General features: G+C 42.9%; 1 protein-coding gene across 8 annotated transcripts in view; it reads left to right on the top strand.

The window, feature by feature from the left end:
- The first annotated feature begins 315 nt into the window (after positions 1 to 315).
- LCOR (ligand dependent nuclear receptor corepressor) overlaps positions 316 to 15,441 on the top strand; it is a 91,093-nt gene continuing 75,967 nt past the window's right edge. Inside the window, exon 1 of one of the 8 annotated variants that reach the window (XM_069796788.1) lies at positions 316 to 515. In XM_069796788.1, coding sequence (XP_069652889.1) covers positions 419 to 515 — 97 coding nt within the window. In that variant the 5' untranslated portion in view covers positions 316 to 418. The remainder of the gene's footprint in view (positions 516 to 15,441) is intronic. The other 7 variants (XM_069796785.1, XM_069796783.1, XM_069796792.1 and 4 more) reach the window with 7 other exon arrangements.

Below are 15,441 nucleotides of genomic sequence, written 5' to 3'. Positions count from 1 at the left end.
GACGGCCGCTCAGGGGCGGCAGGCCCCGCTGGACCGCAGCCTCCGGCCGGGACGGGGGGCGGCCGCCGCCGGGGTCCAGCGGCAGCGCGCGCTGCCCCGCTCCCTGACGGAAGGCGGCGGGCGGGGGGGGGGGCAGAGCGCCCCCCGGCGGGCGGGTGCGGCGGCGCCGCACGTGCGGGCAGGTGGGGGGGGCGGGGAGGAGGAGGCCGCGCGGGCGCAGGCGCGCGGCGGGAAGGGGCCGGCGGCGGGGCGGGGCGGGGCGGGGCGCGTCCCGGCGGCGCCTGCGTGGCGAGGCGAGGCGGGCGCTGACGGCGGGTGGGCGTGGCGCGGCGCGGCGCGCGGCCCTTCCTTCCCGTCCCTGCCCCCCTGGCCGTGCCCGCCGCCGCCCCCACCCCCACCCCCGCCCGCCGCCCAGAAGATGGCGAGCCCGTGCGGGCGGCAGCAGTGCTCCATCGAGAGGCGCGGCGTCCGCCACCAGCTCGATTCGTGGCGACACAAGCTCATTCACTGTGTAGGTGAGGGACGGCGGCGCGGTGGGGAGGCCGGGCCGGGCCGGGCCGGGCCCCGCGGCGGCGGCCGCGCCGGGGAGGCTCCGCCGCCGCCGGTGGTGGTGGTGGGTGGGTGGGTGGGGGGGGGGGGGGGTCCCGTGAGGCGAGCGGCGCCGCGGCCTTGCGGGCCCGCCCCCCTCCCCCCGCCGCCGTGAGGCGAGCGGCGCCGGGCCGGGCCCCGCCCTTCGCCGGGGGGGGGGGGTCCTGCCCTGCCCTTTTGTGCGGCCCCTGTCAGCGCCGCGCCCGCTCCTCCCCGCCCGCCCGGCCCGGCCGCGGCCCCTTCAAACTTGTTTACGGCGGGGCCGGGGCCGCGCCCGCCGGCGGGGAGCGGCCCGCCTGTCACTGCCCATCCGCCGCCGCGGGAGGCGAGGCGGGCCCGGCCCGGCCCGGCCCGGCCCGGCCCGCCGCCGTGAGGCGAGGCGAGGCGGGCGGGAGGGAGGCCGCGGAGCCGGCGGCGGCGCGCCCGCCCGCCCCGCGCCCCAGCGGGCGAAGCAGCCGGGGGGAGGCTCGGGGAGGCGGGGAGCGCGGTAGCGGGGCCGGCGGAAAGTTGTGGATCGGGGTGCTGGATTGACGCCGCGAATCTGGCGCGGGGCCGCGGGGGTTAAAAGGATGTGTGATTGCTTTTCTCTCTCTTTTTTTTTTTTTCTCCTTCTCTTCCCCCCTCCCCCCCTTTTATTTTTTTTCCCCTACTCCTCTCTTGTGCGCGTTTGTTGTTATGCAGGCTCCTTGCAGTCAGATGTTTGGGTTTTTTGAAAAAAGAAGTCCCCCATGGCCTTTCATCTCGAGTAACTTTCTCCATTCAAAATACAGATTTAGCCGTTTTCTTTTTCCCTAGTCAGAAATCGAGGCCCTTTCTACGGGTCCCAGCATACACATAAACGCCAGCTCTAGGCCAGGAATTTGGTGGGTGTCTGCAAAAATAGTAAAATAGGTTTGACAACAGTAGACTATGAACTTCCAGAGTAATCTTAAAAATCTCTAACCAGAACACTGGTATGTCTCTTCTTCTTTGGCCTCCTGCTTTTAATTGAGCACATTTTATTTTTATATATGCAAATATGGCCGTAATCTGCTAGTGACTGCTCAGGGTAGGTAATCTGTAATAACATTCACAGATTCACTTTAGTTCCTTGTGTGCAGAGTTAAACCTCTTATTGTCAGTTAGCTCAGCATCCTAGTTCATTATCAGGGATTTGAAACACCGTTTTTGGTTACACCATGAGTTGTAACTGCTGCTGTATATATTTTTTGGCTTCATCTAAATGTTTAAATTTTTGTAATATACAAGTGTGCACTAGATGCTTGTTAACTCCAGATTAATAGGAGTGATTAACTTGTTTCAAGCATAAAGTGATTCAAGGGCAATACATTGCTGAGAAACTCAGCCTCTACACAAAAGTGCTGGGTTTTCTTTCCAACCAGTTAGTGATGCTTCTAGATCCAGTTTATGGGGTTTTATTTTTATTCTAGCTTTGCTGTGTTAGGAACATTTTGTTGGCTTCCACCTCTGCTTGAACCGGATTTATTTTACTTCTATCTCCTTTTCTCATCTCCTCTTACCTCGGCTGCTGCAGATCACCTGTTCTAGTCCTTTCTAAATTCCCTACTTGCAGCATGTCATCTTGTCTTCCTCTTGGTCCTTGCTGCTTTATTGCTAGGTCCGTGAATCCTCCAGTGGAGCTGTCCTGCTGCTCAGAGTTTTAACCAGATAGCTGTGAGGAGTAAATGCGGGGGGGTACGAAAGAAAGGGGAAGGGGAGAAAAAAAAAAAAAAAAAGGACAGTTTCAAAGCTACTGTTGCAGATCTTGTGTTGGGGTGAAAGGCAAGAATTGTGTCTGTTCATTATGCTGCTCTTTGGGACAATCTTGGGTAGCTAGAGAAGTTTGTATTACCTACAGACTCAAGGAAAACACTATGTTATTAAAGTTCTTAGCAACCCTACGTGCTAAAACTTAAAACAAACACCAACACCACCCCCCGCCACCCCCATTTATACACACCCTGTTTCACTTCCCTGAAGCCATTTAAATTGTCAGCTCCTGGAGAAGTTGATTTTGCCTCTGTCCCTTCCATATCTCTTCCTCGTGCCTAAATTTGATGTATGTTTTGTTCGTCCAAAAGATTTCTCTATGTGAAAGTCCCTCTGTGTGTGTTTAACAAAAGATACTGTGAGTACTGACTGTTAAGCGCAGAGTTGACTGGAATTTTTTGGAGGTAAAGTACAAAACCATTTAACAAAAAAAAAAAAAAAGGTCCAAAGTGTAACAGTGCTATGTGACTTTTATCTTGATGGCACTATGTCATAAATAGTTTCAACCTCAAATTGATCAGCTTTATGAGATCTTCGGACCTGCCCTGTTCTTAGTATGAATCTTGCACAAATTGTTGGGTCATGTAAATGTGTTAATTGTTACCTTTTTTGTTTTGATATTTTTTCATAGAATTCTAAAAGGTTTATTTTATTGCACGAGCCCAGGATGTCCAGCTGAAATTATGCTGTGATCTTAACCCCTTGCCCCAGATACATCTCTGTTGTCTTTTTAAGTGAGTGTTGACAATGTTCCTTGAGATTTGGAAGTTGACCTGTTAAACGATGTAATGTTCTGTTTCACCTTGACCATTTGTAAAAGTCTTTAAGAAATTGGTCCTGTAATAAATACTGATAGATAAACATGGGGAGGCAGAGTATTGGAAAATCCTTCTTGTTGCTTCAGAAATACTCATTCATATTTAGTTCTGAAAGTAAATGTGAAGTGTGTGGGATTCTCTGTGTTAGCATCATTCCCTGAAAAGTCATTCTAATACCACACAGTGTTGTAGTCAGAAAAAATAGTCTGTGGTTTGAACTAGCACATTTGGCAATTAAAAATGGCTTAAGTAATTCACTTTCCTCTCTTGTTTCTTGCTTCTCCAATAGGCTGCTCTTTTGGCTGTGGCTTCGTGACAGTTTGTCAAACTAAGCTTGTGCTCTCAAGGGGAGCAAAAACACAGGAGGGCTGAAGGACCACCTTTGACCATCAGGAGCCAATTCAGGGGAGCTATGCTAGCAGAAAACATCTTCTTTTGGAGAGAGTAGAATAATTTTCTGCTAGTATAGCTCCCTGGACTGGCTCACTGTCGGGTCAAGCAAATACCGGTGCTAGCACAAGGAAGAGGGTGAGAATGCATAGCTGGTGGAAAGGAAAAGAGTGAGACTGAAGTGGCAGAGATCTAGATCATCTTGAACTGCCACCGAGTTGCACCTTCAGTTGTGCCAGCACAGCTTTTTGTGGGAGGTAGCTCAGGGAACTGATCTGGCTTAAACCTTCCTTCCTTATTATGCATTTCAAGCCCTTTTTTGAGGGAGGGGGAGGTGGTGCAGCTGGTGTGGGACAGGTCTGTGAGCAGTTCCGTTGATGCAGTGATGCAACTGAGGGAGCAGCATGCCGTGGCCTGGAGGTGGAGGGAAGTGTGGAGAAGGGGTGTCTAAGCTCCCTTTGCAGTGAGATGTATTGAGGCTGTTGAACCACAGCATGGGAGGATAGCCGGGAGCAGTGGTAGTGTCTTGATGCCCTGATAGGACTTTGATTCTAGAGACACGGTGTGCCAGAGGATAACTATTTGATGCTGACATGTGTGTTCTCTGTACCAGTCTTGAGTGTTAGTGTCTTTCTTGGTGGCCAAAAGCAGATACCTAGAGACAAATCTTTGTGATGGTTTTATTTTTTTAATTTTTTTTCCCCTCTCCCAGCCTCCAGTCACCTGTTTAGACACTTGCTGAATTGGAAATGGTTGATGAGATCAGATCAGTAAGGAATGGGGAGTTAGAGGGAAGAGAGAACCCACAGATCCCTGAAATCCTCCTGACACCTTTTATACAGGCAGTAATAGCATTGCAATGCTGTGTGGTTACTGGAGTGATAGTTTGAGGTGGTCGCACACATTTCTACTAGCTGGTGATGCTTGGCCCTTTGTTAAATATTAGCTGTACTCTTAGAGACTCCCTGACTGAATTACAGCCTGTTGGGGGGGTGGGGGGTGGGAGCAGGGAGGGAATGTATTAGCTCTCTTCAGCAGTGATCCTAGTTTGGGGAGCAAAATGATGATTTAAAGGGAAAACCTGTAACATTCACATAAGATTTCCAGTCATCTTGAGCTCTGTCAGTGTTTTACTGAGATGCTGCTTAGCTGTTGATTTTACTCTTAAGCTGTGAAAATAAGCTGAAGTAATTTCCTTTTTTTTTTTTTTTTTTTTTTATGATTGTTGCTGGTGAAATACAGGAACCTAAGTACCTGGTCTGTTTCTGTGTACTAATGTGTTGAATAGTGGTGGTCTTCAGTGACCTTAGATACTTAGGACTAAAGTGTGGATGCTGTGAAAGAAATGTGTTATATCAGGAAGTGTTAGAAGCTAATATTAATCAAGAGAAGGTGTATAACAGTTGAATAATTCTGAAATTTTTATTACATTTTCTTATCTTGATTATTGCTTGGGTATAGTTCCAGCCTGTATGTGATATGAATTAGCTGCTGCTTCCAGTTAGCCGTGTTATCTCATTGTTTTGGAAGTAGTCTTGAGTCTCCAAGTGTTTAATGTAGTTCTAGTTCAAAGGGCAGATTGTATTTCTTTGTTTCAAAATGAGAAAGGTTATTATAGCCCTGATGTTGGTGAAAAATAATAATAAAAAGCAAGTTAAAGTAAGTGCGAAAGTAAAAGTTTAAATGTAGGGCTATTCTAAACTGTTATCTGTTTTAGATATGCGCCCAGCTATGTCCCCAGCAAATGTGCAAGTGGTACTATTTGCCTTATTTCAACCTGCATGTAATGTAAATGCAGCTTGTGGCTTTTTTTTTATTAATATAAATCCATTGTACAGAAACTTTACAGTATTGTAGCTGAAGGCTTGTTCAAGAAGATCTGGTCTACACACATTTTTGCGTGTTGGCAGGATGGATACAAGGAGGGAGAATTACCCTCTTATGACAAAGTTATGCCAGGAAAAAAATTGAGGCAGCTGTCATTTAAAAATAAAAATCTTTAGTTGCAAGGAGTGAAATTTACAGCTTGATATTTAGCTTTACTTGAAATGTGCATGGAAGGATGGTATGCATCTGAAGAACAGTAGAAGTTGAACTGCGGGGGATGTATTTAGATCTGTTTCAAATATCTCTTTGGATTCTCCATAAGTCACTTCAGATTTGCCCTTGTTTCCCTATTTGCAAATGAAGAATACCTTCTACCCCAAGAAGGACTATGTCAACCAAGCAAAAGTATACTGAAAAAAGTCTTGACAACCACTTTCTATTATACCATCTTCAGTTCTTCTGGTGGCTGTGACGTGAAATTTTGGACTAGGCCAAATCACTTGGTTTGGTTTGCGTTTGAACAAAAATCTATTTTAATTTGTGTGAAGTAATAACTATCACTGCAAGGTGAGAGGTTTCCTTCTTGGGACATGTTCATCCTGCAGGAAGTGTAGGGTTTTTTGACTTAATTTCTAACTAAAAGCTAATGACATTCAAAGATCATCCACTTTTAATATAACTTCTCAAAATGAATTACAGTAATCTGTTCTGTGCATGCAGGAAATAGTCCAAATCCACCTAGATAAAATCTTTGTAGTATTTATATTGAGATATATATACTACAGATTTACAGCTTTGTGGTATGGCACCATTTTAAAAGAGTACCTGAAGGACTGTTCAAAACTTCTAAGCCATTTTTTGCCAGTTTGTGCCGTATATTGGTGATAATCCTAACAATGTTATGTACAGAAATACAATAACTGCACTTTAACTAAGAATGGATGATACAAAATGCCAGTTCTTGTGCTCAGTTGTCTGAATCCTTATTGCATAGTACTTAAATGGCTTAATGCTCTGCCGTCTTAGGCTATCTTACATCCAGACATTACTGTCATTTGTTTTGGTGTTCAGTTTTTGTTTTGTTTTTGTTTTGGTTTTTTTTTTGTCTGAGAACTTGTGTTCTTTCATGGGTAATGTAAAATAACAATGAGAATACTTCCTAAAAGTCAGTTTAGGCAAGGTTTGAGGAAAACCAGGCATTTAGTAGGGTTAAAGAAAGGTAGTCCAGTCATGCTGGTTGGGGTGGAGGGGACACTACTGCAGTATTTTACAGGGGACTTTCCAATCCTCTTCCTCACCCTCCTATACATACATATATATTTTCACTCTTAAGGGGATGAAGCTTTGGTTCTCAAAGGTTACTGGGATGGGTATTTCTAATCCTCTGAGAAATACAAAGCTTCTGGGATTTTCTGAGGGCAGGGTTGGATGGGATGGGTTCAGCCAATCTAGGCTCTACCTCTGGCCAAAAGGGGTGGTAGTGCTTGTTTTTACTAAACTGACAGAAGACTCTGCAAAACCAGCTAATCTTCTGGTGATGCTTAGTAACCTGAGTCATCCCAGTGAAGAAGGAGATGAGCAGGAGAGCTCATCTGAAGCACTGGATGGGATAATTTCTATGGGGTGAAGCAAAGGGGAGAAGAGAACAGAATAGCTTTCTCCAAAGGCAGGGAGTTTTCTAGTTTGCATCTTCTGTCTTATAACTGTGCTACAGACTTTGGTTATGTTTGATAGCAGTGCCATCTAAGCTGGCTTAAATAGTCCTCTGTGCTGCCACAGCTATATGTGGCAGCTTGGTGAATCAGTTCCCTGACTAGACCTGACTGAAAAACAATCTTTTTTTTTTTTTTTTTTTTTTTTTGCTACAACATCTGCAGAGGATGGAGAGGCAGAGAATGAAGAGTTGAGGCTATTCAACTGGTATTGTCACACATGCACAAATCCAAGTTGTCATTTGCTGAATAAGTGCTAATTTCTGCATGCATCATGTTCACTTAACAGTAGCAGGAAGATTGCTTCAGTCTCCCTTTTCAAAGTGCCGTGAGTTATACCAGGCTCTCTCCCTGATAAGGAACTGTGGGCTTTGCTTTCCCAACCATGCTGGATGCTCTCGTCCAGTACCTCCATTAATAAGTTGCAGCTTTACACCACCTCTCCCCAGTATCTCTGCAGGCCTCTGGGGTTCCTCAGTCTTCTCTAATAAATCCATGTGGCCTCAGCTTCTTTTGGGAAATGAGAGCTTCAGCTTCTTTCTTTTTTTCTTGAAGAATGCTATACCGATATTTCTCTGGACATCTTCAAGTCATTTACCTTTTGTCTCAGATTCAGTTTGCCTTGTATACTGTGTAGTATCATGTGTTCTTTTATGGTGAGTTGACAAAAACATTCAGCTCTCAAAGCTGAGTAGTAGATTTAAGTTATACATCAACACTGCTGGCACATGAAAGATGAAGTGGAGGTTATGGTGTTTCAACATTTCTGCAGGACACCACTTCCTATGTAGTAAAATTGCTGTTAGATGATGTCTCCATCTGTTTTTTCTACTCTTCTTACAGAGAAAAGAAAAGATGGTACTCCTGTTGCGTTTTCCAAAAGCGGCAGCGAAGTGGCTGCACAGGGAAGACTTGCAGGGAGACAAAGGATGTTCCTTATGCCCTGAGGACCATGATATTTTATGGGAGGGAGAAGAGGGGGAGAAAAGAGGACTAGACAAGAGCCTAGTATTCATTAACAAAGGAAGCTTTCAGAAGCTGAATCTAGCAGTGTGGAAAGACATCAGAGGCCACCAGGCAATCTTAACTCTTGAGCTGAGTTTACTAATGAAAAATTTCCTGGTTCTCTTTGAACATTTTTTGGGTACGCTTATAGTACAGGCGTTTCAATATCTAGCTGGAGAGAATTGCATGGATGAGTCTATATGATATGGTCTTTGCCCTTGTCTGCTGTTAGTAGATTAGGGTGCTGCTCATGTTTCAAAAGTGGAGTAACTGACAGAGTAGGAAGAGGAAGAGGTAGTCAAGCTACAGAGTTCTTCATTTCTTGATTTCTTTTTTCATTGGTTACACTAACAAAAGGATGTGAAAGTTTCAGCCCACAGCCTGCAATTCCCCACGCTAATAGTTCCAGGCCAGTACGTAACTCTAATGCTCTTCACCCTGTTCTCCTGAGCACATAGCGGTGTCAGTCATTAGTCTGTAGCAATGTGCTGTTTGACTCCCTTTGCTACTGTATATATGTGACAGGTGGCAGCTTGCTATGTTACCTGTGTAATAGACTTTGATTTCAGCCTCCTGCCTTGCAAGAACAGGCTAGTCCTGCAGCTGTAAAACTCTCCACAGCAATTCATATGCACAAAGCTCTTATGTACTCTGCCTGTGCTTAATGCGCGGACAAACATGTGGGTGAGTTTTGAAACTTTGTCGTGGGATAGCTACAGATCAGTCGGAGTAGTGTGGTTGTACGCTTCAGCTGGGCAGTCTTGTGGCCAGAAGAGCCCTCTCAACCTGTGACTTGTGTCCTGCAGTCTTGGGCTTCTTAAGAAATATATAAATATATTGGAATACACAAAATGGATTGGCTTTGTTTAAATGCTCATAGCAAACTGGCTTGCTTGGCTCTTGGCTTCTTTGGCAGTTATTCTGTCCATTTCATGAACAAGTTGAAGCTAAGCTAGTGTTGCAGCAGACCTTGTCTCAAGTCTGGTCTTCTCCTGGGTTAATATTTGTAATTGTGGCAAAAACGATGAAAACTGCTTTCTAGGAGATGCTTTATCATGATCTCTAGATGTGTTTCTGAAAACATGCCATTTTATCCTTTGCATGAAGAAAACTTTTTGCAGAGGTGGACGCTTAATAACTTCCATTTTGCTCTGCAAAAGCAAGAGAGTAGGAAAGCATGGAGGTAATTTCCTTTTCTGACCTAAGAAAGCTTAAAAGCAATCTTTTTAAACCAGTGATTCCATTTTATATCCTTTAGAAAAGGAGGAGCATATCTACCTTATCCCTAGCTTTCTCTTTTATATTTTGAAGTGATTAGTGAAACTTAAGTTTATATGATACTACAGTCTCTCTTCTGGGATTTCTCACAAGGATCTTACTTTTTTTTTTATGTAAGAACAGCCATCTGATAGTCTTTGCTTCAAAAGGAGGCAGTGAGGAAAACTTCTCTTAGAAAAAAACCTGCACTTTTGTTTTGATAACCATTTCCTGATCTAATTGACCTCACTGCCAAGTAAGGGGAGTGCCCCTTGCTGGTTTTAAATGTCCTTTGGAAAAGTTGTTCTCCTATGCAACTGGAAGTGGAATGTTTCAGTGACCTTAGTGGTTATCATTTATCTGCATACTGTAGCTTACTATCTTTCAAAGAGTGAGTGAGGGACGGAAAAGTGTGAGGGAAAAACTAAGTGTGAAATGTTGGTTATGTGTAGGTTTAGATGAGTATCCATGCTGCAAAAGGTGTTGTGTAAGACAAGTGTACCAAGCCTTTGTAAAAATGAAGTGTCAAAGTCTCTTGGAGGGGGAAAAAGTAACTTTTTCCCTGAAATGTTTCCCATGAATGTTTAGGTTATTCTAGCATATACTTGGGGGGCAAAATTACAGCAAGTATAACACTAATTTTAGTATATGTGGTTAAATGCTTAACTATGGCCCACACATTTCTCTTGTTATTTATACTTTTCTGCCCTCCTTGTAATCCTGTGCATTCATATGAAGTAATAAAAATGTAATCATCTGGAACTGTATGGTAAGATGCTATGAGAACCTAGTTCTCATATCTTATAGGAGTATTTTTGTAAACTCTTCACAAAATCTAATCCCTTGGTTTTGCCTCTGCAATTTTTTTGAGTGATGTGCAGCGATTTGGGAGTGAACGGCTTCAGTGCTCAGATGAGACAGGCCATGTGGAGGTCCATTTTGTGTGTGATCTTTTGAATTCAGCAGGAATGCTGTATTTATCTCTTGAACAAGCCTAAAACCGTTGAGAGAAGAATTGTGTTTTGCCAGGGCTCTCTTAAATCAGTGGTTTTCAACCTGGAGTTGGCAAGAAGCAACCGTGGAAAAACAAGGCTATTGCCAATAGTTTAAATTGCATGGGGTCTTTATGCTTTTCAGGAGCCCACAGTTTGAAAATTACTGCTCTAAATGATTTGTAAACAAGGACTGTTTTTCCTTTCCAAAGTGGCTGTAGGTGTTAAGGAGTATGAGCTGATATTTATTCATCTGTTAGATTAGGATTGAGTTTTATTTTTCTTTTCTCATACCTAGCTATTTAAAAGTATATTTTATCCCAAAATGGGTGTCATGGAGGAGACTAACCATGGAAAACTTCAACTTGAAAGCTAACTTCTGGAAAAAGGTTAGAGTGGCATTAAGTAGGTCTGTTTTAAGTGCTGTACTCCCTATACTCAGGGCTTCCTTATTGTCCCTTCCAAGAACCTTACTGTGAAGGCCAAACTACTGCTACAGAGTTTGTGTTGGATCTAAAAATTTCATTAGCACTCCTCCCTTACATGGTTGTGAATGGAATTTTGAATACACAGGCATAACTGATGTAGTCTCCATGCTGTGCATTGGCAGATACCCTGAAACAACAGGTAAACCACCTTTTTGGTCTCAGGAGGACATGAATTTTTTTATGTTAATGACTAGAAGGTATTTGAAGTATGGAATGGACACTAGGCTGTTTGGTAATCCCAAGGTGCACTGCTGTTCTGGGTATCAAAGCCCAAATAGTCTCCATCCTGACCACTCTTCAGCTCACTCTATTTTATTAGAACCATAGCTGAGGTCACAGACTGAGCACAGTAACAGTACAAAATTGAATATAGAGTTCAGAGGTTACTCTGCTCAACAAGTTACTCAGTTTCAAATTAGATTAAAAATTGACTTCCTAAGTTAAAGATGTTGCAGAACTGTAGTCTACTTTGCTGTGGAGGCTGCACTCCTTGCCTATAACAGATTGGTTCTTGTTCCTTAATCATCTGCTTGCCTGTGACTAATCTTGAATTCGTATCTTCCTGCTGCTTGTACTTTGAACTGAATTTTGTGCTCCAAATAAGAAGAGCAGATAGGGCTTTAAATTTTCTCAACCCCTTGTAGCCCAAGGACTGCTTCTGCCCCTAGGATAGGAAATGCCTTATGTAGCTTTATATATAATGGGAGATGGTGGAGGGGAAGGCATGTAGGGAGAAGTCAATCACAGCTGCTTTGGTCTATACTTACTGGCATGTTGATGAACTTTAGCAGCTAAATGTGCTTGTGATGACACCTCACAAACTTCAGAAAGTAAGCAGTTATTTTTGGATTTTTTTTTTTTTCAGGACTAAAACTACTAAACCTACTTTAAAAAAAAAAAAGTCTATGCAAAATCACTAGTTCCCAAGAAACCAGCACCTTCTGCGTATCATATTCATGGCTATTTCAGCATCCTAACACTAAATCCTGCTTGATGTTCTTTCCTGTCTGTCCTTCTTCTAGTATCTGGAACTTGTGGGGCTTTCTGTTGCTGTAAGGGAAGAGGAATAGTTCTTTCATATTCAGTTTGGGGGAAGACATGAGTGGTTTTCTGATCTCATCTTTAAGGCAGATAGATCTTTGCTCTCAGCATGCCATGGTGCTGCCTAGGCGGATTTTCATGATTCTGCCTGTAAGCAGCAGACAGAGCTAATTTCAGAGCTGTTTTGTACTGGCAGACTTGCAGGGTTAAGAGTGCTGAATTTATTTCATAGTTTTGAGATTCTGTTGGTAGTGGCAAAACTTTCTTTAAAAAAAAAAAGTATTCTTGCTCTGAACACTGGTTTACTGCCCCATTTTGAGATTCTGTTGGTAGTGGCAAAACTTTCTTTAAAAAAAAAAAAGTATTCTTGCTCTGAACACTGGTTTACTGCCCCATAGTTTTGCTAGTGCAGCTATATTAGGTTCTGTTTGTAAGCCAAGCCCTGAAGTCAGGGTTTGATAAGCGTTGACTTTAGTGAGAAGTCGTAGTTTAGGCTGAGCAGGGTGCATGGGACCTTAGCTGTGAGTGGGCCTGAACGAAAGCGGTGCATTTGGGTATGTGAAAGAATTCCTGCAAGTGGTGTCCTATGCCTCTGAGCTACAAACCATCTATTCACAGTGGCTGCAAGAGGGCACTGGTGCCTGTTGGAGCAGCTGGTGGTTAGGTGTGACAAGTGAGGCTCTCCTATGGACAAATTCCTGCTTTCTGTCAGCGTGGCAGCCAGCCTGCAAATGGGCTTTGGCTGTTAGTGCAATAACTAGTTCACTCTCTGCTGTCAGTCCACATGCGGTGTAGGGTTGGGGGCTAAAGCAGAATGAGCCAGATGGTCTTGGGAATATGATCTTTCACTTCAGGTGGCCTCACAGAAGGTCATAAGTTTACTATCGTTCTCAAAATTACATGCAAAATACTTGTCTACAGACTTTAAATCTCCTTGGTAATGCATTCTTTTACTCAGGTGGCTCCTCCCTATTAGTTCAGTCTGAGGAGAGGTAGACAAGATAGAGCTGATTATGAGCTAACAGGACATCATAGCCTTGAAATATCCCAAGAATCTTTCTTCTCAGAACCAGTGAAGGGAAATGAATATCTCTCTAAAACTAGGTCTCTTTTTGAAAATCCAGATTTAGCATAAATGAGGGTCAAACTTCACAAAGAATGCTTTTAGAAAAGGAGATTATAAACTTTAATAGCTGTATAATTACTTGCCTTGTTTGAATCCACTGAAGGAATGTAAAGGTGCATCTAAAACAAAGAATTAAAAAGTTTTGGTGGTTCTGCCTCTCGATTAAGTGGGCTGTGAGTGTCATACTAAATGGTATAGTTAGTTTAGTTGAGAGATGTTTCTGTGAAATCCAGAGACAAGAAAAATGGAAGGTCAACCAGAGCAGTGAAATAAATTTTGCATAAAAATGTAGTCTTAAATGGATGTTTCTAGTGGTGTGGTGGTTGGGGTTTTTTGTGTGTGTTTCTTTGGGGTTTTGGGGGGATTGTGGGTTTATTTTTTTCTTTTTTTGATGGGGTGAGGGTAAGCATAACTAAGAGACCTGTTTGAAGGGAAATCATGGCTACTTATTTTTAAGGTAGTGGAACTACAGACTAAACTCTGATAGTCTTCCAAATATATCTTAAAGCATTTTTTGGAAACGGACAAAATATTGCCCACTCTAGGTGAAAAACAGTTTCAGGTAAGTACCTGTCATCTTCCCATGAGAGCGAAAGAAATATATGTGTTTGAAGCCTTTGCTTATTAAAGTTTTAGCTTAAAACTTGGAGGATAGTGTTTGGGGAGAGACTGTTGGGAGAAGGCAGGCAGGTTCTGTGGTTTGGGTTTTTGGTTTTTAAGCTTAGAAAGCCAAATAGAACAGCTTTTCCAGAAACTTCTAAAAGCTTATTGTTTTCAGTTAATGAGTTAAGGGTTAGGACAGCATATTTGCCTAGATAGATTCATCAGAGAACCTTTCTTTTAAGGAAATTGACATCAGAAAATGGCCCTCAAGAATATTTAATAGAACCACTGTTGGCTTATAAGCCATGAGTTATTGTTTTTCCAGAATAAAGTTAAACATTATGCTATTTTTTTTAACTGTATTGCATCACAGTAATGTAAGCAAGTTTGTAGAGGGTCAGATTTCTGAAAAGGCATGAAATTATTCTCTGTGCAAAATGACTATTTTAGTAGAAAATATTGACATTTATTGATTATAGTTTATATATCCTAAATTTGATATCTAGTGGGTGTAGAAGATGCTACAAGAAACATTCAGTAGACTTTTTTTCCCTTTTAAATAAAAGAGAGGTTATGCTAGAGCAATTGTAATAAAGTATTTCACCCTGACTTTGAAGAAACTGCAAGTTAATCTACAGACCTTGCCAAACTGTGTGAATTTGCATTGCATTTACAGTTGATACAGGTTTGGGCAGTAACCCTGATGGTAGTTTCTGAGAAATCACAATTTTATGTCATTTAACCTAAATGAACAGTATGGGAGAGTACAGTTGTTTAATGCCAGCCAATATAGAAGATCTTTCAGGAAAGGCCTTGGTTCCACCACAGGAGAAGAGAGTACACATCCAAGGGATGTATAGCAGTGGAAGTGAATTTTCTTGTAAAAACATGATTCATGGTTACATAGTAGTTTTTAATCTAGTGTAGATTTAAAATGCTGCAGAGAGGGGTGATCATACCACCTCCTTTGTGCTAGTGCCCTCACTTTGTGTAGATGTATGGTGGGTTGATCAGGGAACTGATCCCTGAGCCATCTTGTCATGTTACCATGCAAATACAAGGTGAGTGAGCATCTGAGGGATGGGGAGGATGAGTGGGATCAGCCCCTTCAGTGGAGAGGTGGATTTATCATGGATTAAAGTGCCAGGTAATCAGTAAACATAGCTTCAGGACATTGAAGACATGCTGCAGAGTGGACTTTCATGTTTACAGTAACCTTCAGTTTGCAGTAATCTGTCTTCTAGCAACTTGGGATAAGCAAGTTGTGGAATTTTGAGTCTTCTTACTCTGCTTCTTGTAATTAACAATTTACACAGTATATTTTGGCATCATGCATTTTACATGCACACGCATTCTACTGCTGTTAAATTTTTTTTCATCTTTTAAAGCACAAGTCAGGCAAGCCTCATTCTGCTCTTGATGGTGCTTTGCTAGTGAATGTGCCTCAAGTTGCAGTATGGCTCCAGTGAGTAGATAAAAATCTTTTATCCAATGTGTGTGTTCTTCATAAAATTAACAGAAAATTACAGAGAAACTGATGCTGTAATGGAGACATTAGGATCATTGCTAGTTGCTGTCAGCAAAAGATGCTTTCCAGAGATCAAAACAGCTCAATCTATCTTTATATCCCTTACTAGTTGTTCTCATAGGTATTTCTTGTTTCTGGTTCCTACAGCATAATGGTAATCTTAATTCTTCTCCTTTTGGATTAGAGTTGGCATGCTTTTGAATGTTAGCCTAAAGGAAGGGTTTCTGTTTGCTTGCTTGCGTGATCTGCATATTTGGGCTTTAAGGAGACAACAGCAGTCCCTGTGAGGTTACCAT

This window comes from Haliaeetus albicilla, chromosome 11 (genome assembly GCF_947461875.1).
Source record: "Haliaeetus albicilla chromosome 11, bHalAlb1.1, whole genome shotgun sequence".
NCBI lineage: Eukaryota > Metazoa > Chordata > Aves > Accipitriformes > Accipitridae > Haliaeetus > Haliaeetus albicilla.
This window is presented reverse-complemented; position numbering and strand designations above follow the sequence as displayed.